The sequence below is a fragment of the Hemibagrus wyckioides genome, linkage group LG28 (genome assembly GCF_019097595.1).
Source record: "Hemibagrus wyckioides isolate EC202008001 linkage group LG28, SWU_Hwy_1.0, whole genome shotgun sequence".
In the NCBI taxonomy this organism is placed as follows: domain Eukaryota; kingdom Metazoa; phylum Chordata; class Actinopteri; order Siluriformes; family Bagridae; genus Hemibagrus; species Hemibagrus wyckioides.
In genome coordinates, this window is record NC_080737.1 from 8,036,509 (window position 1) to 8,058,541 (window position 22,033).

The 22,033-nt window shown below is 40.5% G+C and overlaps 4 protein-coding genes across 6 annotated transcripts; 2 read left to right on the plus strand and 2 right to left on the minus strand.

The window, feature by feature from the left end:
* The first annotated feature begins 23 nt into the window (after positions 1–23).
* Positions 24–4,147, plus strand: si:dkeyp-117b8.4 (zinc finger BED domain-containing protein 4). Its single transcript, XM_058383581.1, has 2 exons — positions 24–53; positions 771–4,147. The coding sequence occupies exon 2, from the start codon at positions 796–798 to the stop codon at positions 3,460–3,462; it is 2,667 nt and encodes an 888-aa protein (XP_058239564.1). The 5' UTR covers positions 24–53; positions 771–795; the 3' UTR covers positions 3,463–4,147.
* A 1,237-nt stretch (positions 4,148–5,384) lies between these two features.
* Positions 5,385–8,481, minus strand: znf541 (zinc finger protein 541). Its single transcript, XM_058383583.1, has 8 exons — positions 8,201–8,481; positions 7,441–7,555; positions 7,180–7,314; positions 6,589–6,865; positions 6,463–6,514; positions 6,019–6,388; positions 5,850–5,925; positions 5,385–5,770 (listed from the first exon to the last, which is right to left on the minus strand). Exons 1-8 carry the CDS (start codon positions 8,209–8,211, stop codon positions 5,562–5,564), a joined length of 1,245 nt encoding a protein of 414 aa, XP_058239566.1. The 5' UTR covers positions 8,212–8,481; the 3' UTR covers positions 5,385–5,561.
* Positions 8,248–11,255, minus strand: LOC131348679 (zinc finger and BTB domain-containing protein 24-like). Its single transcript, XM_058383814.1, has 5 exons — positions 11,066–11,255; positions 10,522–10,736; positions 9,163–9,409; positions 8,369–9,077; positions 8,248–8,265 (listed from the first exon to the last, which is right to left on the minus strand). Exons 2-5 carry the CDS (start codon positions 10,730–10,732, stop codon positions 8,248–8,250), a joined length of 1,185 nt encoding a protein of 394 aa, XP_058239797.1. The 5' UTR covers positions 10,733–10,736; positions 11,066–11,255.
* Positions 11,256–12,704: 1,449 nt separating this feature from the next.
* Positions 12,705–21,205, plus strand: ehd2a (EH-domain containing 2a). 3 transcript variants are annotated; one of them, XM_058382543.1, is made up of 7 exons: positions 12,705–12,840; positions 14,814–15,050; positions 15,939–16,115; positions 16,428–16,525; positions 17,301–17,713; positions 19,012–19,173; positions 19,292–21,205. In XM_058382543.1, the coding sequence occupies exons 2-7, from the start codon at positions 14,827–14,829 to the stop codon at positions 19,916–19,918; spliced, it is 1,701 nt and encodes a 566-aa protein (XP_058238526.1). In that variant the 5' UTR covers positions 12,705–12,840; positions 14,814–14,826; the 3' UTR covers positions 19,919–21,205. The 3 variants fall into 3 exon arrangements, with proteins under 3 accessions (XP_058238526.1, XP_058238524.1, XP_058238525.1); XM_058382541.1 differs by having other exon boundaries at positions 12,726–12,992; positions 19,292–21,204; XM_058382542.1 differs by having other exon boundaries at positions 12,726–12,958; positions 19,292–21,204.
* Positions 21,206–22,033: the final 828 nt, after the last annotated feature.

The window sequence follows — 22,033 nt, forward strand, 5'->3', positions numbered from 1 at the left end:
GACGCAAAAAATCTCAGGGACCGTCGCGAAAAGCAGCACCCTTTAAAGCAAACGTAATTAATTTTTTTTTGTTCATGGCTGATGTTGTATTTGTAAGTGATCTATTGTTAATGTATATTATACGCTAGGAGGTGCTATATGAAGTATTGAACGTGCGTGTTTGAACATACTGGTGCATGTCGGATATTTTCCGTATGTCTTTGTAGTCAAATAATTGACACCGGTCTCTTATCCTCAACCCGCGGGAAGCAGTTCCAGTGTAGAGGTCGCAAACATGTGAAAGGGAGGCCGTTTTTGCAATTGTGTCATGTTGTAAACTTCATACTGTAGGTATTGTTTGTGTTTTTCGAACGCAATATTTTGTAACGTGACCGCAGACGCGTCTAACGCGTACGTGCTCGACGGTGACGCAGCGACGTACGCTTTACGTGGAATTGGCACGCGATTTGTTACGTGAATTGAAATGTTGTAACGTTAGCCCGGAAGAACATTCAAAGTAAAGTTATTTACAATAAAACATGACTTTACATGACTATCACTAACATGACTGTCCACCATGATTTTAAACATGGGGTTAAAATTAACTTTAGACTACAGCTGTGTTATTACATTCACTGTTAGGTCTGGAATTAACATACAGCATTATGTATACATGAAACATCACCCATTTATTCTGTTCTGGTGGTTGATAGAAAAGAAAAACATGTCATGGTTGAAATCAGTGTGGAGTGTTTACTCTATACGCAGTTAACACTTTATTTCTGTTCTAGCAAACCAAAAAACAAAACCACACGCATGGAGTTCCCAGGTCGGAGACGCCCTGGAAGTCTCGGCACGTCGACTCTGAGGAGAAGGATGGATCGCATGTTACCTTTCTCGGAACGTCGCACGTCCAAAGTATGGAACCACTACACCCAGCTTAGTATGCATCGAGTCGAGTGTAACCATTGCAAACGGCAGCTGTCCTTTCACAACAGCACTACCTCGATGAGAGAACACCTGGGACGGAAACACAGCATTCGTGATGGAGCTGTTCCACCACCCAACACAGCTGAAGTCCCAAACCCCTCAGCATTACGTCAACACATCGCTGCGTCCACGTTACTTAATGGCAGGTTTGCGACGTCCAACGCGACCATGGACGTGCCGACTGGATCATTCCAGCCGGTAGTACCTGTTATTGTCAAAGAGGAGCAGCATGAAGAACTATCGGCCGAGGCAGGTGAGGCCAAACATACCTGCTCTACATATGTCCCTGGTTCTGCAGGAGGAGTTGGCACTTCGAATGCTAATTCCATTCCCAATCAGGATGTAGAACCATCTTACAGATTTTCCCCAGATGAGCTTAACACCACACTCAACAACAGCGGTGGGAGCAACAACAGTGGCGCCAGGGGTTGCAGTGATAAGCGGGCAGGACTCGTCACAGATCTTATTTTGGAGATGGTGTACAGAGACTTGCAACCTTTCTCAGTCGTAGAAGAGAGGGGATTCAGACTCTTGCTTAGTTGCCTTGAACCCAATTATCCCGTCCCATCACCTTCTTTGCTCGGAAACCTTTTGTGGCATCGCTACCACATTCTCAAGCAATGTCTTCAGCAGCATCTTCAAACAGGCCTTTCTGCCCGCTGTCTGGCCATTTGCACAGAACACTGGCGTTCTGTTGAAGGATGTGGGGTTGAAGGAAGTGGCCAGTTCTACCTCACTGTCAGTGCACATTTTGTTGACTCTAACTGGCAACTGGCCCGCTGTGTTTTAGAGACTCGGCCAATACCAGAATACAAAGGCACGAACAGTGGGCCTGCCAAGTTTGCATACACATTGAAAGCAGTTCTTTCAGAGTTCCACCTCCCTGAGAGTTACGTGTTCTGTGTTGTTTATGATACTCCCTGGGGTATAGAGTGCAGGAGGCAGGGAAGCATGACTCTTGATCAAGACTATCAACAGGAATTTCCTGGACCCAGTCATGCTCCCATGCAGTCCCTTCCAGAAGGATGGGAACCAATTCTTTGTGCCGAGGAGGCTCTCAAAATGTGCGTCCAAGAGGGACTTTACGTAGAGACTGTCAGACAGGCGCTTGCAGATGCTCGTGGAATCGTTCTACACTTCCAACATGATGTTAATGCTGCAGCAGCTTTAAATCAGAAAGCAGAAGCTGCCAACAAAGGTGCAGCACGGCTGGTCCTAGATGACCCAGGCCGCTGGGCCACAGCCATCGACATGTGTGAAAGACTTCTTGAGCTTAAATGGGTGGTTAGCTCTGTGCTGGAAGAGCAAAAGGCGGCACCTAATTTGGCTGACCATCAGTGGCGTTTAATACACGAATTGGTGCCGGTGCTAAGAACTGTACGAATCGCAGCATCCTTTCTGAGTGAAGACATCAATGCCTCGATTTCTTCCTTAATGCCATGCCTCCAAGGTGTGTCACGAATCCTGGGGCAGAACATGGCTGAGTGCAGCTGTCCCGTGGTCAGGGGAGTCATGGAAAGGATCCGCAATGGGATGGAGAAGCGCTGGAGACTGACTGACGAAGAATCTTTGCTCGACAGTCCTGCTGTCTTGTCATCATTCCTGGACCCAAGGTTCAAGGAGATGCGATTTCTCAGCCCACATGCCCGCAGTAAGCTGCACGACAAGGTTAAAGAGCTGTTATCTGTTCAGGCTTACACGGATGATAGAGAGGTTGACCAAGATATAGACAGGGGCTTGGAAGTGAGAGAGAATGAAACTGGAGGGGAACCTGCTGTTTTGGGATTGGATGACCAATTGCCTATTCCCACAGTGGCATCACTGGATTCCCCTGAGTCATGTGCTTCATGTGCAGAGGAAGGTGACAGCATTGAACTTCAACAGAATGAAAATTTCGTAGCGGTCTCATCTCCTGAACCCATTAGTGAAAATATTATTGTGGGTTCACCTTCCAAAGAAACTGGTGGACGTAAAAGAACAGCTAACATGGCTGGACTGTCATCTCCACTGGCATGTGATCGGCAACTCGCTGGCCGAATGCGAATAAGCCCTGTTCCTCAAAGTATGTACGACATTCTTCTAGGAGAGGATCCTACTGAACGAATGCCTGAAATCCAGCAGCAGCTGGAGAATTACATAGCAGAGCCGCTTTGCAAACGTAGCCTCTCGCCTCTTCACTGGTGGCGTAACAAAGAGCACCGCTTTCCAGCTGTGGCCCGACTTGCACGAAAATATCTTTCAATCCCAGCTACTGCTATTCCTGCTGATCGTGCTTTTGCTCCGAGGGAATCCCCTGTGGCCCACAGGAGAGCTATGCTAGGGCCTGAATATCTTGACCAAGTATTGTTTCTTCATCAGAACTGCGATTATGTAGAGCAGCTTAAGGGTGGTCTTTCAGGACATCGAGAGAGTGACCACAACAGTGGTCTGAGTGGGAACCAAAGCAGAGACAGTCTGTACCAGACTTTAGTGTCCTATGATAACAAGGTTTAAGTGAAGAAAGGGCTGTGATTACTGTTTATGGACCCAAGGCTCTCTTGCACACTCAAAGTATTCGAATGTACAAAAATGTATTGAACTCAATACTTTCACAATCTTTATTTTTAACAAGTATTAATAATAAGCTCCTTGGGGTTTTGTCATTGTACTAAAAATCAAACCTGATTAGTCAAAAATAACTGACTATTTTTAACAGTTGTGCAGCTACTAATAGTTTTATTTACAGTTACTACAAAAATTGTCAACAAAAATTTGGAATACTGCTGATTCCTATTCCGTATAAGGAAATTATTACACTACCTTTCTTAGTGTGTGGACTCTGGGAGTTCTGGAGAACGGTTTGATCACCGTCTTGTAACTACGGCGTATTCATCAGTATGCTTGATTTTATGTGCCTGCTCAATATTTCGTAAGTGTTAATGTGTTGATTTGCAGTCCTAAAAGTATCTTTAAAATTAAAATGGTCATTTCTCAAGCTTTGAATGTGATTAGAAAGAAATATTGCCAAGTTCATGCATGCATTTCATAAACAGTTCTTGTTTATTCCATGTACAAAATGACATGTTTTGTAACTCGTGACATCTATTGGTTATCTTCCCTAACTGTCACAGCTGAATAAGATGTAATCCATGAACTGCATGTCAAATTAAAGCTTGTTTAGAACAGTTTGAAGTGCAAAAATAACTTCTGTCATGAACAGGGAACAGCTTTTTAGTCTCAGGTAAGGGGATGGAAGTGCTGTTGGTGAACTGATGTGTTTCAGCTGGAAGTTAACTCGAAACAGTAAAAAACCACAAACATTTAAACTCTATCAGATGCAAAATGCTGTATCAAAAGTATAAAGAAGTTGGTATTGAACAACAGGGATTGTCCTCTTGATTTATGACTTTAACAACATGTTTGAACAAAAACAATTCATATGTTCATAACTTTCCAAAATATTGTCTATTACACAGACATCATTACCTTTAAACCTTCAAACATATTTTCTAAAAATGAAGCTGACTGGTATTCTGGTGGTCCATATGGTAACGGAGCTTTCAAACATTAGCAAAAATACAACTGACCTCTAATATATCTGTTCCTTGACCTTGCCTCCTGTACACATTTGATCCCAAAAATCAATCTCTCTCTCTCTCTCTCGCTGCCAGTGGGTTTTCATACGAGCGCTGCGTCTCTTTGTCTTATGCAAACGTGCCACACTCCTCACAGGCATACTCTAGTTTAGTTTCTACTCAGGCATAATTTTTGTCAGAAAGACCTACAAGCATTCCCTTTGGTGCGCTGATAGATTTCCAGGCTATGGTTTTATCTTCATACGGCTCAGTTGAGGCACTGTGGGAATCCTAGAACCCAAAGTTTTAAAATATTTATTCATAGTAAGCTCAGACATGAGCAAGCATATGTGATATGCTATAGTTAAGACTAAAAATGACTTATACCAATCAGGCATAACATTATGACCACTGACAGGTGACGTCAATAACACTGATGATCTCATCATGGCACCTGTTAGTGGGTGGGATATATTAGGCAGCAAGTGAACATTTTGTCCTCAAAGTTGAGGTGTTAGAAGAAAAATGGGCAAGTGTAAGGAATTGAGTGAGTTTGATGAACGGCCAAATTGTGATGGCTAGACGACTGGATCAGAGCATCTCCAAAACTGCAGCTCTTGTGGGGTGTTCCCAGTCTTCAGTGGTCAGTATCTATCAAAAGTGGTCCACGTAAGGAACAGTGGCGAACCGGCGACAGGGTCATGGGCGGCCAAGGCTCACTGATGCACGTGCGGAGTGAAGGCTGGCCCGTGTGATCCGATCCAACAGACGAGCTACTGTTGCTGAAATTTCTGAAGAAGTTAATGCTGGTTCTGATAGAAAGGTGTCAGAATACACAGTGCATGAACGGTCAGGGCTGTTTTGCCAGCAAAAGACAGAACAAGACGATATTAGGCAGGTGGTCATAATGTTATGCCTGATTGGTGTATACACACATACATTATAAAACAATTCCTACAGAAACACCTACAGAACTCTTTCCAGCTCCGTCAGTGTTTTCTATTCTTCTACACGGCTTCTTGAACTTCTTTAGCTTCTTCATGGTGTAATAATACTCCACACACTGGGCCACTGATTTAGTTTGTAACTGCAAAACAAATTAATTACTTTAAGTAGGAAAGCTGTAACACTGGCTTCATGGGCTTTTGATAATCGTACCGCTTTATGAATTAACTGAAAATCCTTGGTCTGATTGAGAAGGGCTTTCTGGAAGTCTTTCATCTCCTGAGCAGTCCAGTGGACAGACCCTGAAAAGGGAGATGAAATTATAGTGCTCTACAGAATACTGTGAAATCACTGGATGGATGGACACTACCACTTAAGTACCTGTGTAGTGATAGTCACTGAGTGGGTGACAGGAAGTCCGATAATCTCCTCTAACTAAGAGCAAATCCAGTGCAGCCTGGTCCAAAAAAAAAAACACAACAAGAAAAAACAGAGGTTAATTCAACATCTGGCTGGCTTACATGAATTCAATGTCTGTATTAAAGCTCACTAGAATGTCTCCTTGAACTTCATGCAAACAGTGAAGTGCAAGTTCGGTGTTGGTGCCCCCTCCTGGTAGCACACTGGAACAGCACATGTCTAGGAATTCTGTAACTGTAGAGCAAGATTGTACACATGCTGCTGAGCCATTTTGCACTTGAAAATGGTACCTAAAAGATCTTGCAAAAGAAAATGTATTCATTTTGATTTGTAAGTCCGAGTGTGGAGGAAACGAACCATTCTGTTGTGTCTCAGGATTAGTGTTCAGGTCTCCCCATGGGGCCCAGACGAGCTGAGCAGGGTGCTCATCATACAGGATAAGCAAAGGATTGCGCAGTGGAGGGATCTCAGCTTGGAAACGTGAACCCACGTTGATCTTTCTATATATTTAACAAAATAATACCATGCAGGAGAATGGGTGACAAAAGAAATATTGATGGTAGAAGTGACTCACGGTTTTATGCTGACTGTATTGTCCAATGTTAATGAGATCCCATCTTTATCATCTGGAAAGTCAGAATTAAACATTTAGCATGATATTAATGAGAAACAAATGCCACATTTGATATTAGTAGCCCACCCAGGCAAGCAGAATAGATGCTAGATGGAGGCAGGCAAGGCTGGTACTGCAATAGAGTGTTGAAATAGAGCCCTGATCCGGGGCGTAGCGGGCTTAGCATGGGAGGAGGAGTGTAGGGCGGTGGATCAAAGTTCAGCAGGTGGTCGGCAAGGTAGGTAGGTGAACGCAGCTGACTTGCGTAACGTCCTGCCACCGGATTGGGTGTAATCAAGCTCTTAAGAAGACTGGGTTGACGTGACTTCTTGACGTTCTGATGCTTCTTGATCGGCAGGGAGATCTATCAGTATAGTCAATACCATGCATCAAGTCACTAAAGTGATACAGAATGTTTAGAGCAAACTGAAAGAAGGTGGGTAAAGCAAAAAATTTGCAGCAAAATAATATAAAGAGCATGTTGAAAATTTGACTACAGCCTAGACAATATGAAAATGTCACTGATACTGATTTTAAGTACGGTATCAATAAATATTTTTTTTTACGTTAATACACCTTTAATACAATACGTTAATAAACAGAAAAATGGCAATAATGTTGGAGAAACTGGGCAAAACAAAACAGATGTACCAGAATATTATGATAAAAGGTTTTTACTTTACTATCTCTAGAGGCTTTGTTGAATGGGGTGTCTTTGCTTGAGACAGGGACAGAAACTGGGATGACTAATGGGGAAAGCTGGACCTCCTGTTCCACCTGGTCCCAATCACCTGCCATGTCCATGCTCCCACCCTGTCAAAAAAAAAAAATCACATGAAATATAATCTGTAGAGATGAACATTTCACACAAAAGATCTCTGCATTAGAGTTTTGGTGTGATTCTGTAAGAAGTAGTAAGTAGTAAGAAAGACAGATCACCTTGGTTGACGAGATTGACTCTAAATGCTGATCCAACTTGTCAAAGGTTCTTGGAGCTTGTGGATGTGAAGGTGAGGACTGTGTATGCGTGCTAGGTGGGTATTTAAGATATATCCTGAGAAAGAACCAAAACAAAGCCTTACAACTGAATACGGTCAGTTAAATTTCTTTTAGATGAACTAATATTTTTCAGTATTTTTCACCCTATTCTTTCCTCTTAATGCTAAAACAGTTCATCTGTGTCATCAATAAACAAAATCAGAGGTCAAATCATTTAATTATTCTTTCCCTATAAGACACCAGTCCTGACCTTTCACCAGACTCTCTTCCATTTTGTGGCCCTGTTGTAGCTCTTCCTCCCTGTGGAGTGGACTGACAGATAAAACTACACTCTTTTCAGTACAGGATATAGGATTATTAGCATTTTTCAGAAGAATGGGCAAATACAGACAGAAGCCGAAGCTCAGGTTGAAGTACTTGAACCATACAGCTGTGACAGGGCAACAATGTGCCGTGTCGCTCAGTATATTTCAGCATTTTGGCACATTTCAACATTTCACCACAATGACTGACTCTTACAACAACTTTTACAAGAAAGGTTTTACAGAAACAGAAAATACAAAGAGGTTGTTTTGAAAAGTCTTTTGTAACAGCAAATGCTTTACATGAAGGGTGCCTATTATTCTGAAATTTACTGTATATTATCTGAACATTACCCATGTAAACTGAATAAACTATACTATGTTTGCAGTCGCAGTACCTTGAGTGCATCAGAGGGGGAGCTCTTTGTACTAAAGGATGCCATGGCTACCAGGCTGGGTGAAACTAGGTCAGCAGGGCGGGGTCTGTGGCGTCTTTGAGTAGTGGGTTTGGTAGAAAGTAGAGTAAGGCTGGGAATATTGGTTGCCTTTAAGGTCTTATTCTTTACTCTCCTCTTCTTGGTCTTGCATGGAGATAAAGGAGGAACGATGGGTTTCATGGGGCAAGCCGAACATGGCTGACTAGCCATTCCAGTGACAGTTTCTTCCTTGCTAGGTTGGTTCAATGGTGCCTCTTCCCAAGTTTGGAGTACCAAAAAATCCAAATTACTTTCCAGAGTATGGACAGCTTCTGGGTCCACCATACTACCCCCAAGACTGGAGGTTGATGCCCACTGGTTAGACATCACTGTACTATGGGATGCTGACAATTCAATTGCACTCTCCAAACTGCAGGAAGCACCATCTGCTGCTAGGCACCAAGACTGAGGTATCACAGGACGCTTTACTTGGGATAGTTTGGGGTCCTCAGGGTTGTGGCTCAAGCTACTTGCTGCCAAAGTATAATTGTTGTAATTGGTTCCACAGCTGGTGTAACCCTCAAATTGAAAGACAGATTGAGGTTTGAGTGGAGGAAATAAAAAAGAATAGTCAGCTGAGGTCGATGCACCATCGTTCATTGCAGAAATCTTTGGAAGCTCTAACTGAGGTGGGCATGTTTGGGTGTCAAGGTTGCAGAACTTGGAGGATAGGGGGTATATACCATGTTGCGTGGCACAATGGCGTTTAAGTGAGTGGAAGCCACAATACATCTTCATGCAGCCAGGATGAGAGCAACGATAAGTCTTCCTCTTCTGGTGAGTCAGCATGTGGGCTGTTCTATAAAAGAATAACAGACTGGTAGTGTTGGTTTAGATGGTTCAGATTATTTTTTTAGCTTTAAATGACAGTAAGTTCTACTCACAGGTGATCGAGGCGTTTAAACCCTTTCTGGCAGATATTACAGACATGAGATCTCTCCGGTTGGTGAGTTAGAAAGTGCTTGTTGAGATCGTATGTGGACCTGAATAACTTATTGCACTCTGAACACTTGTGCTTCTTGGTTTTGACCGTCTGCATTAACTCTGGAGGAATGAACCCGCTTCCAAACAGGGGATCCGTGTCTCTTATGCTGTCAGAAGTCTTCACTGATAAAGGTTCGTCTGATGCGTCTCCACATAAGATACAGAAAAAAGGTCAGAGATGAAAGGTAGAGTCAGTGATTTTGGCAGACGTCAGCTTAAGTTTTTTTTAATACCCCACCCTTTTCAAATGCACAAATAATGGGAACATTTAGAAAGTATATAACACTAACTATCTAGACGTGTCAGTGTCTGGAAATGACCAAACTACAGAATTGTGGGTAATGTAGGAAAAGCTTCAGCCAAAGTGAAACTTGACCGACATATTAATGAAAGAAGTATAAACTAAAAATGACAACTGAGAATTCAATCATAACACATCTTTTGTGCAATTGAAGATCGCATTTTGAGATGCATGTGGTTAAATGTGCATTATGTAAGATTGGTAAACAAAAAAAGAGAGGTCTCTAACAGTTAAATGGGTGGAGTTAAATAAGATTTGAATTACTATTTACTCATTAAACCCACCCACATTTCCCATTTATGTCCACAAAGCTCCGCCCCCAAAGCTTACGGCAGCTTAAATAAGTCAGCTGTCACTATCCGTAGCAGACACACGACTTGTTCTGCGCATGCGCGAAATTGCCGCTACTTCTTGTCCGAAGTATGACAAAACTTTTTTTTTTCGGCAGTTTATTTATTCGGCAGGTATTTATAATACTGTTGCTATAATACTACTAATAGTATAATGTTATAATGTGTTGTTGGCAGTACATGCGCATGCGCAGAACAAGACCTGAGTTTTCGCACTAGGGCAGTACAAGTCTTGTCTCCAGAACGGATCGAGTAGTGACAAACTACTATTAGCAAGGACTGTCGTGACACTGTGTACTCGGACATCCAAGCTTTAATTCTCTTTAAACATGCAACCTCTCCTCATAATGATGTCATGTCTATAAAATGACAAACAAGAGGCCAATCCCAATAGACATTCTGGACCAGAAGGAACCTTTTTCCAGCTGTGTAACACACTTATTCAGGGACAATGATGAAAGCTATTTTTTTTTATCGTTTCTACATTATTTATATTAGTAAGAAATGAAACATATAGACTATTGCACCTTTAATGGTGGAGTTTTCCTTTAAGACTGAGGCCTGTGTGCTCTACACATCTGTACACTCCCAAACCTGTAAACTCTTACCAGCATTACTGCTTATTCCACACTCTGTGTCCATCCAGAGCTGATGTTTCTCCAGTGCTGGAAGTGAGGCTAGTGGTGGGGTTATGGGACTTATTAAAATCACATCATCTGGGAGGTTTTCAGTTTCAGACAGCAGGGACAGATTCATATCTAAAGGCTCCATGACCTCCATAATCGCATCATGACTCCCAGTTACTTCATTTTCAGCCATGCTTCTGAAACACGACGCAGTGCACATTCAATTCGCATGCAATGATTTGATGAAAGCATTTTAATAATATAATAACATTTTAATAATATATTACACACTGCAAAATCATTATTATGGGCATTACATTCAATGCTGAGTGGATATGAAGATGTTTTATGCTAACGCTGTGAGCATAACGAATCGAGTTAGCTAACCGTTTTACAGTCACACTTGAACTACTAAGACAGGTGAATGTAAAGTAATAAATATATTTTTTTCATGCTGTCTTTGCTTTTTACAGATAAATAGTGGATAGCCAAAAAAAGTCTCCAACACTGTGTAGTTTATACCCACCTTCAAAACCGATCAAAATCCTTAAACTGAGCAGAGAGAACGCTTAGAGTAAATCAGCACTCCCGCACTAGCGTACTAGCATACTAAAGAGTATGTAAACCGAGCGCCATTTACCATTCCAGTGTCCTGCTTTTTTGCTATGTTTAGTACACAAGTGCGTTTTTCTGTGGACCCTACTTGGAAACGATGATTAATTATAAATCCCAGCAGAACTAGGGTTAAAAAGGTAATTGATGCAACTTTGTACTTTTGTAAAGATTAAATTAATTCCGATAAATCGGCTAAAAGCAAAAAAAAAAAAAAGCTAGCAAACAGTTACTACACTGTTGGCAGATGATGTCATTAAACTGCTGCTGCCTTGAGTTGCATATTATATATATAAAGGGAGTTATATAGAGAGTCAACTTTTGTGATAAATTCAAGGCAAGACTTTTTAATCTCTTGTTATTAAGTCTTGAAAATATGTTCATGTCATATATGTATAAGCTGTTATAAACTATACACACTATATTGCCAAAAGTTTTGGGACACCCCTCCAAATCATTGAATTCAGGTGTTGTTTTTCAGGGGTTGGGCTTGGCCCCTTAGTTCCAGTGAAAGGAACTCTTAATGCTTCAGTATACCGAGACATTTTAGACAATTTCATGCTTTGTGGGAACAGTTTGGGGATGACCCCTTCCTGTTTCAACATGACTGCACACCAGTGCACAACGCAAGGTCCATAAAGACATGGATGAGTGAGTTTTGTGTGGAGGAACTTGACTGGCCTGCACAGAGTCCTGACCTCAACCTGATAGAACACCTTTGGCATGAATTAGAGCAGAGACTGAGAGCCATGGCCAAAACTGGGACGTCTGCCATTACATTCAAATGAATTTAATATGGAGTTGGCCTGGCTTTTGCATGTATAACATCTTCAATTATTCTAGGAAGGCTTTCCATAAGGTTTGGGAGTATGTTTATTGGATTTTTTTTGACAGTTCCACTAGAAGTGCATTTGTGTGGTCAGGCACTGATGTTGGATGAGAAGGCCTGGCTCGCGGTCTCCGCTCTAATGTCCCCAAACATTTGGCAATATAGTGTATAGTGTGTGTGTGTATATATATATATATATATATATATATATATATATATATATATATATATATATATATATATATATATATATATATATATATATATATATATATTTCGTATTTTCAAGACTTACTTTCAATAACAAAAGATAAAAAAGTAGTCTACTAATTAACCCTTTTACTCTCTCACACACAAGGAATTACTTTAATTTAAAAATACCCAGTAGAAACCAGAAACCAGTAACCTCCTTCCCAGAATGTTGTTTTTTCCACAACACCTCAGCTTCAGTGGTTTTATTGTTATAGGACTGATTGGTGTATATTCTTCTCACAATATATATTATGTAAATATGTGAACTTATTAAGCTCAAGCTTTTAAATCATGGATTAATATGAAATATTAAGTTTTATGGTACCATTAGAGTGAGTGTGTCAGGGTGTATTTCACATTATTATCTTATTCCATGCATTATTGCACCAACAAAGGTTTGAAATTTAATATTGATACTGTCAGTTTAATTTGATTGCACAATAATTTTCTCTCATTCTCTGTTTTTTTTTTCAGCATGCGAATGGTCCAACACCCCACCCAACAGCAACATCTGGAGCCGAACACACACCAGAAACCTCCAAGTCTCAACCCAGATCATCCCGGGATAAAACTACAGGATAAAACCGAGCGGCTGTTTTCACTATCATGTAAGAATCTGCAGCAAGAAAAAATGTAAAAGTGACTGAGATTCAAGTCTAGACACAAGACAGTTGATAAAATTGTTCCACAGAGTGAAGAGAAGAAGGACAGAGTGAATTGTCACAGGTGAACTTTTTTTTTCTTCAGTTGTCTTAAAGAGGTAAGAATTTTCATTACTGCTGTTTTACTTCTTGAAGGTTGAAACATCTCTCTGTACATGTATACAGTTCATGCATGAGTGGAAAATGGAGAACTTGATCTTTCCTTTTTAATGTATTTACAAGCGAAGGGAAATGAATATGCATGTTTTTTATCTTGTAATGCACCAAACACCTGCACATAGTCATGCAGCTTAGTTTAGGCTCATAGGTAGTTTTCTTTGCATGCTTTTTTGTAATAACTCATATAGAAATGGGACGTTTTTTTGGCAGTGTTATATTTATATTCTCCATATTTCCTCTCTCCACCCAAGTTCATTAAAATGTATTTGTCCCATGATGGATTACAGACAGCTCAATGTAAAAGTCTCGATTGGGCGAGTCCCATCTGTTCTACCAGGGAACATGTAAGAGCACAGTGTTTTGGGGTCAAACGGTTCAGTTTCTTAATATTCAAATAATGGTAGATAAGGTGTGGTTTTTAAAAAAAACCTCCCAGGTGAGAGGGTTGTTATGATGTACAAGTGTACGAGACATGTACTAAGCCTATATCTGTATTTTTATCTGTATTGAAGTGGGTGTGGTCTAAACCTGAAGGGATTTTGCCTAAAACACTGAAAAGAGAATGCCCAGATGTAACTGTCTCACTATTTTTGTAGTCTCAGTATTTTTTTTTATTCAAGTGATACATTATATTGCCAAAAGTGTTGGAACACCCCTCCAAATCATTGAATTCAGGTGTTGGACTTGGCCCCTTAGTTCCAGTCAAAGGAACTCTTAATGATTCAGCATACCAAGACATTTTGGACAATTTCATGCTCCCAACTTTGTGGGAACAGTTTGGGGATGACCCCTTCCTGTTCCAACATGGCAAAGCAAGGTCCATAAAGACATGGATGTTCGAGTTTGGTGTGGAGGAACTTGACTGGCCTGCACAGAGTCCTGAACTCAACCTGATAGAACACCTTTGTGATGAATTAGAGTGGAGACTGGGAGCCAGGCCTTCTCGTCCAACATCAGTGCCTGACCTCACAAAGGCACTTCTAGAGGAATGGTGAAAAAGTCCCATAAACACACTCCTAAACCTTGGGGAAAGCCTTCCCAGAAGAGTTGAAACTGTTATAGCAGTAAAGAGTGGGACAACTCCATATTACATTCATGTGCATGTAAAGGCAGACGTCCCAAAACTTTTGCCAATACAGTGTATTTTCTAGTCAATTTCCTGGTTCTGTTTCTCAAAATATAACCAAACTAGCAGCCTCATTTTAAACACTAGATCCTAACCAGGCAGATACTAAGGATGAAACTGGACTCATATCTGACAGCTTGAAAGTAAAAACCTCATGCTTGTGTTGGGTCCCACAGGATCCCGGTTCTGATGCACACCTTTGGCCTCAACCAGATTTTGAACCCTTTGAACCTTTCTGGGAAGTTTTGTTTAAATAAAAGTAGTGCACTATGTATCTGTTTAGAGCACATGATCTGTTTGTGTATATATTGTATGAATTTTAACGCTAAAATATAATCTTTAAGTGATATTTTCCATTGATTCGCCAGTGCAGCTGTACCACTTGGACAGCTGTGTGTTACTCAATCATCATGTGATTTGTTTGGCTTTTTTTAATTTTATTTTTATTAAACACCCGAACATCCTCTAGCACCTGCAAGTTATTAGTTCTGTCTAAAACAGCTCAGTTTCAGCCTGGATTACGATTCCCTTGATATACGATTGTTATAGAGCCGTTATAGTGACGGAAATTGTTCATTTTGTCCATGAGTAAACCGTGTCTCAATACTCGTATGTTGTAATCTCCGTGTATCAGATTTACAGACTCGATGGCTCCCAAAGAAGTTAAGAACAAGGGCGTGAAATCTCTCAAGGAAGTCCAGACAGTCACTGAGGGTTTGAAGTTTCTCTACCGGCAGAAGCTCCTTCCTTTGGAGAAGTATTACGGCTTCTCAGACTTTCACTCTCCCAGTCTGGAAGATGCGGACTTTAACAATAAGCCCATGATCTTGGTGGTGGGTCAGTGTTCAACGGGGAAGACGACTTTCATTAGGTGAATAATGCAGCTTGTATATATATATATATATATATATGTGTGTGTGTCTGTGTGTGTGTGTGTGTTTCCAAGGCCACATGCCAGCTTACACATGACCAATTTATCCTACAAACCATGCTCTGTTTCTGACTAAACTGTTTGAAAGCCTTCATTGTTTTAAAATAGTATACACACAGGTCTTAGTCACTAGACCCCACTGAATGTTGTGAGATATTCCATACTTCACTAATCATCTGATTCTCAAAGATATCTCCTAATCCCTTAATCTTATTCATCCTAAAGAAATACCAAGATACCGTGATTATTCAGTATGGTTTGTGAATTATCTGGCAACCACAGCTGACCTGTGTGGGACATGCTCAGGGTTCCTGTGAGGAGATTTTATATTTAGCATTTTTCTAAAGGAGTCTCTAGTTTCAGTGTTTTGTAACAGTCTTTTTTAGATACTGGAGGGATGTCTTCAAGATTGGGGGCTTTGTGGTTTTTTAGGAACATGTTAAGACGTTTGCAGATGTTTACAGATGTTATGAAGTGATAACAGGAAGTAACTGGACACATGTTCCATATATATATATATATATATATATATATATATATATATATATATATATATATATATATAAAGCAAAATTTGTTGGTAATAAATAAAACCTTTAATAATAATTAAATAATAAATAAAATATTTGTAATAATTAATCAATAAATAACAAATAAGTATAAATAAAGAATAAATAAATAATTAATAATTAATTATAATAAATAAAAAATAAAATACCTTTAAATTATTGTGGAAAAACAATCACTTTTACATATCACCACCATGTTGTTTATTTATTTTGAAAAAACTACAACCCTTTACATTATACAGTGGGTAATTTTTTTCAGGTATCTTCTTGAACAAGATTACCCAGGAGGCAGAACCGGGCCTGAACCTACAACCGACTGTTTCACTGCTCTCATGCACCGCGATGTGGAGGGGGTGGTCCCAGGCAATGCTCTTGTTATGGACCCTAACAAACCTTTCCGCAAGCTCAACTATTTTGGCAACACCTTCCTCAACCGGTGAGTGACAGAAAAAGCCAGTAGGACATAGAGATGAGAGATGTTTCAGAGATCTGGCAGTTGTTGAGTAACTGAAACAGAAGTAGTGGCCATGTATCCAGACTCTTGAGAAAGGGTGGGTGCTGAAAGAGATTAGCTGTGCGTCATCTTTGGCATGTGAATCGTCAGAGTGTCGCCAAGTCATGTCATGGAGTTGGGAGACAGAAGGAAAAGAAAAGAACAGTTGAATTAAAAAACCTTTGATCACCGTTTGAGAACAGAAATGAATGATGTTTGTAATTCATATTCAGAATTTTTTTTTTGTCCCTGTAGGTTCCAGTGTGTGCATTTTCCAAACCAGGTCTTGGAAAGCCTCAGCATTATTGACACACCAGGAATTTTGTCCAGCACTAAGAAAAGACTGAGCAGAGGCAAGAAACTACAGACATTCCTAGCACATGTGGACATATGTTAACAACACAAATGGATGTTTTGTACAGCATTTATTCCTTAAACTGTGCAGGTTTTTTCCCGAGGTGCAGCTGTATGCTGATGTCACCCGCGTAATTCGCTGAGCTTATTAATCGGTCCCTACAGGATCGCTGTATTGAACACAAAATCTTGCAATTTTTCTAAATTAGCTCAGATTTTCCGCAGATTTGGGACGAGACATGTCGTGTGATGGCACATGTTCAGCCAAAGTCTTCCTCGATTCACGTGTCGTGATTTCACCATTTCGTGTACAAAAAACTGAAGTTGCATCGCAAATTTTGAAGCAAAATCAAGCATTTTTGACTGCAACAATCGAAAAAAAAAAAACCCTCCATGAAATGGAGCCTAAAGGCACTGATTACTAACTGAGTCTAAACCTCTTATAATGTAAACACCTGTTTATAGCTATTGTAATGTAAATAATACCAGGAACTCACTTCCTTTACTGGCAATCCACACAATTTAACAGATAAAAAGTGCATGATGGTCTTAATTAACTAGAATATTGTTAACATTGGCAAATTGTTGTGGTATAAGAGGAATAAAACACTTCAAAGATGTAGTGTTATAGGAAAATCCAACAATTACAGAAGAAGGCAGTTGGAACAAAAGCTGTGATGATCTCAGAGGTTCCTCTATGTCCTTATAATAATCCCATTTACAAAGATCAATATTAAATACTAGATCTTCTTGATCACAAATTCCTTCCCCCAGGCTACGATTTTCCCGCTGTCCTGCGCTGGTTCGCTGAGCATGTGGACCTCATCATCCTCCTGTGCGATGCCCACAAACTGGAGCTCTCGGATGAATTCTCTCGCTCCATCGTGGCGCTACGGGGATACGAAGACAAGCTGCGCGTGCTGCTCAACAAGGCCGACATGGTGGACACGCAACAGCTCATGAGGGTTTACGGCGCCCTGATGTGGTCACTGGGCAAAGTCATATGGACCCCGGAAGTCCTGAGGGTCTACATCGGATCCTTTTGGTCGTCGCCTTTCAGGACGTCTGAGAACCGTGTGCTGTTCGAGCGAGAGGAGGAAGATCTCTTTAACGAGATCCAGAACCTGCCTCGCAATTCTGCCTTGAGAAAACTTAACGACTTGGTAAAGAGAGCACGACTCGTACGGGTGAGACTTCATATTGACTTGAATATATGATTCTTTTTTTTATTCAAATCTCACTGTATAAATTATGAAATCTATCACACACACAAACACCAAACAAATTTATTTTTGGAATACTAATTAAGTCTATGAAAAACATGTTATGTCACTGTTACCAGGGAACATGCCTAACTTCCCTAGAGACCGTAGAGACGGCAAACAATAGTCTCAGAGGAGGAGACTACTCAACATAGAAACAAAATACTTTTGCTGTTCACCTTAAATGAAGAGCTAGCTTTAAATTAACACAAGCAATGATGATGAAAATCGAGCTTATTTTGTATAAGACGTGTCCTTAAATGAATACACTGAGAGAATTGTGTAACAAGCCTGTCATATGTTTCACATGGTTTGAATGAGTCATGATGAAAGCACAGCCTCTGGTTAATTATAATAACAGCCCAATGAGTATATTTACTAAGTTCATTACATACACTATATTGCCAAAATTTTGGGACACCCCCCCAAATCATTGAGTTCAGGGGTTGGGCTTGGCCACTTAGTTCCAGTGAAAGGCATATTACTTCAGCATACTAAGACACCAATCAAGTTCCTCCACACCAAACTCGCTCATCCATGTCTTTATGGACCTTGCTTTGTTCACTGGTGTGCAGTCATGTTGGAACAGGAAGGGGTCATCCCCAAACTGTTCCCACAAAGTTGGGAGCATGAACTTGTCCAAAATGTCTTGGTATGCTGAAGCACAATCAGAAAAAAATCTGTTTGAGTATTTTAGAAATTTTAGGAGTTTCACACACAACTGTCTCTAGAATTTACACTACAGAATGGTGTGAAAAACAAAAAACATTGACATTTAAGCTACCAGGAAGGATGTAGTAACTCAGATCATCACTCTTTATGACCATGGTGAGCAGAAAAGCATCTCAGAAAGTACAAAACATCAAAATATAAGGTGGATGAGCAACAGCTCAAGAAAACCTCATCAGCTTGCTTGCACTCCGGTCAGCCAAGAACAGAAATCTGAAGCCTTCAAACTGGACATCTAAAGATTAGAACTCTGGTTTCCTCCTCCAGTCTTAAAGACATGCTTTGTAGTCTGATTAGCATTTCGAAACTGTGTGAGTGTGTGTCATTGTGCCCTGCGATGTATTGGCACCATGTCCAGGGTGTCTACCGAGTCCCATTGGATGGACTCCAGGTTCCCAGAGACTCCATGTAGGATAACTGATACAGGAAATGGATACATATCAGAATCACTGAGTGTTATTGAAGCTGCTGTTTCTGTCTTCTTCTCATTCCAGACCCATGCTTACATTGTTAGCTTTCTGAAAGAGGAAATGCCCTTGTTTCGTCGAGGTAACAAAAAACGTGACCTGATTTATGACCTCCCGGTCGTTTTCACGAGGATCCAACAGCGCCATCAGATCTCAGCTGGAGATTTTCCTGATTGTGCAAAGATGCAGGTTTCTGACAATCCAGTTCTAACAAATTTCACCAAGTGGATTTTTTTGCTTTATTTAGTCTCTTATCTGCTATGTGATGAGAATGATTCTGCATTAATTACTGGTTTCCTTCTTGCAGGAGCGACTCATGGATTGTGACTTCACCAAGTTTAAATCCCTCAAACCCAAACACATCGCAGGTCTGGATGAGCTCCTGACGTGTGACATCGCCAAGCTGATGCCTCTCCTGCGCCAAGAGGAACTCGCTGCAGCCGAGAAGCCCGGCGTCCAAGGCGGTCCTTTACTAGGAAAGAACAGAGGCCCGTTTTTCGAAGGGAACCCATTCTATTATTCAGATCCCTACGGAGAGCGTGAAGATCTCGCTGAAGAAGCATGGGCGGTCTCCAAAGACAAACCAAAATACGACGAGATCTTCTACAACCTGTCTCCTCAGGACGGCAAGCTCAGTGGGATGAAAGTGAAGGACTGGATGACCAGCACTCGGCTGCCCAACTCGGTCCTGAGCCGGATTTGGAAGCTGTCCGACGTGGATGAAGACGGCATGCTCGACGACGAAGAGTTCGCTTTGGCCAGCCACCTTATCGAGGTGAAGTTAGAAGGCTTCGGGCTTCCTCCTAAGCTCCCTGCTGACCTGGTGCCTCCGTCTAAAAGGAGACGCAAAACCTCGAGCACAGAGCACAAGGAAGACGAGGGAGGAGATGTAGAGGCTTTGTCTGTAAATAATAATGCTAATTTGAGCAGATGAACGATCAGTCAGCAAGATTTCCTTGTGATTATTAATGGAATTATAATCAACTCTTATCTGAGTCTAAACAGTAAAATATTTCACCTTTTAGTAAAAGATAAAACGACGTAACCAGATATTTTATCCAATAATCCTACAGGACAGAGATTCCTAAATATTCTTAAGGATTTCTTCAATATTTATTCTTAAATTTTTTAAGATTAAAAAACAAACACACAACCACAAACCTTTTACAAGGTGCATTGTAATATAAAAATATTATAAAATCATTTCATGTTAAAATCATAGTCATATTTTTAAATTTTTTATTAATATCGCAGTTAGATTAATGTTGACGTTTATTTTGAACATTATTTTGCTTTCATGTGACTCTGCAGACCGATAATCTTATTACTACAACAAAAAAATGTTAATAACTGTAACAGCTAAAAAAACAATAGTTAACAGTTCTCTTCATCATCATCATCATCATCATGTCATTAAATAAATGAATATAATGAAACTACATTGGGGTTTGAGAGGGTCGATAACATTGAAAAGCAGTGATGTATAATATAAGAGAGTAAGATAAACAAAGATTCATTCATTCTTTTTATATTTTACAGACATTTATTTTCTATTAGTTTTGTAATTTGATTTCATTTACTGAACCTCAGTAAATATTTTCCACAAATTAAATCCTTTCAGCTACTTTTTTTAATAATTAAAAAAAATCTAACATATACTACAAAAAAAAACATATACTAACACAAATGCATCTCAAGCAACAATTTCATGGCACAAAATTGTAGAAAGTCTGATACTGTGCCCAGGAGATGGGCATATAGGCAAGGTAGAGGGACTAAAGATTGAAAAATGATTTAATTTCAAGGTAAAAAGTGTGTTTTGTTCATTTTTATTGCTATATTTACTAGCACTATTTTACTTCCGCCTCTGTTCTAGATTGTTCTTTGCTTGTTTACACTGCCACATGCTTTTCTTTTGCTGCATGTCTCATCTCCGCCACCTTGTGATGTCTTGTCATTTCCTGTTTGCCTCATATTTTAGGATTAATTCCAACTGTTTATACAGCTATTTAAACCCTTCGTGTGTGTGTTGTCTTCTTTGTGAAGAATACATTCCGTGTTGGTTAGTCCACAGCCTCAGATTTAACAATTTGTAGTTGAATAAAACACACGCTATACCTGTGTCCTCATCTGGACCTGTGTGCTCAGCCTGCACCTGCCTCTATGTTCCATGTGACAATTGTCTAAATCCTAAAAAATTCGGAGACTAAGTGACACTGCAACCAGTAATGTTTCCACATACAATAAACAAACCCACTGGTGGCTTTAACAAACCGGCTAGACTAGATGTCAGTGTGACTTTGTCATGTTTGGTATTGTTGAGGCTTGACTTTCGGCCTCACATTGTCTTGAATTGGTACCGGACATGTGTGATCTTTACGTGGCAATAATGTAAGATATGGCCACAGACCAGGCATAACATTATTACCACCTGCCTAATATTGTGTTGGTGCCCCTTTTGCTACCAAAACAGCCCTGACCCGTCCTGCACTGTGTATTCTGACACAATTCTATCAGAACCAGCATTAACTTCTTCAGCAATTTGAGCAACAGTAGCTCGTCTGTTGGATCGGATCACACGGGCCAGCCTTCTCTCCCCATGTCCATCAATGAGTCTTGACCACCCATGACCCTGTAGCCGGTTCACCACTGTTCCTTCCTTGGACCACTTTTGATAGATACTGACCACTGCAGACCGGGAACACCCCACAAGAGCTGCAGTTTTGGAGATGCTCTGATCCAGTGGTCTAGCCATCACAATTTGGCCCTTCATCAAACTCGCTCAAATCCTTACACTTGTCCATTTTTCCTGCTTCTAACACATCAACTTTGAGGACAAAATGTTCACTTGCTGCCTAATATATCCCACCCACTAACAGGTGCCATGATGAGGAGATCATTAAAGATCTTTAAGATCTTTACAATGCATAACAGGTTGTTTATAATGAGAAAAACATATAGAAAGCTGCACAACAACAACAACTAAACAAACAAGCTTTCTGCTACACTCTCAGTAAAACAGTGGGGTGTTACCCCAAGACTTGGGGTG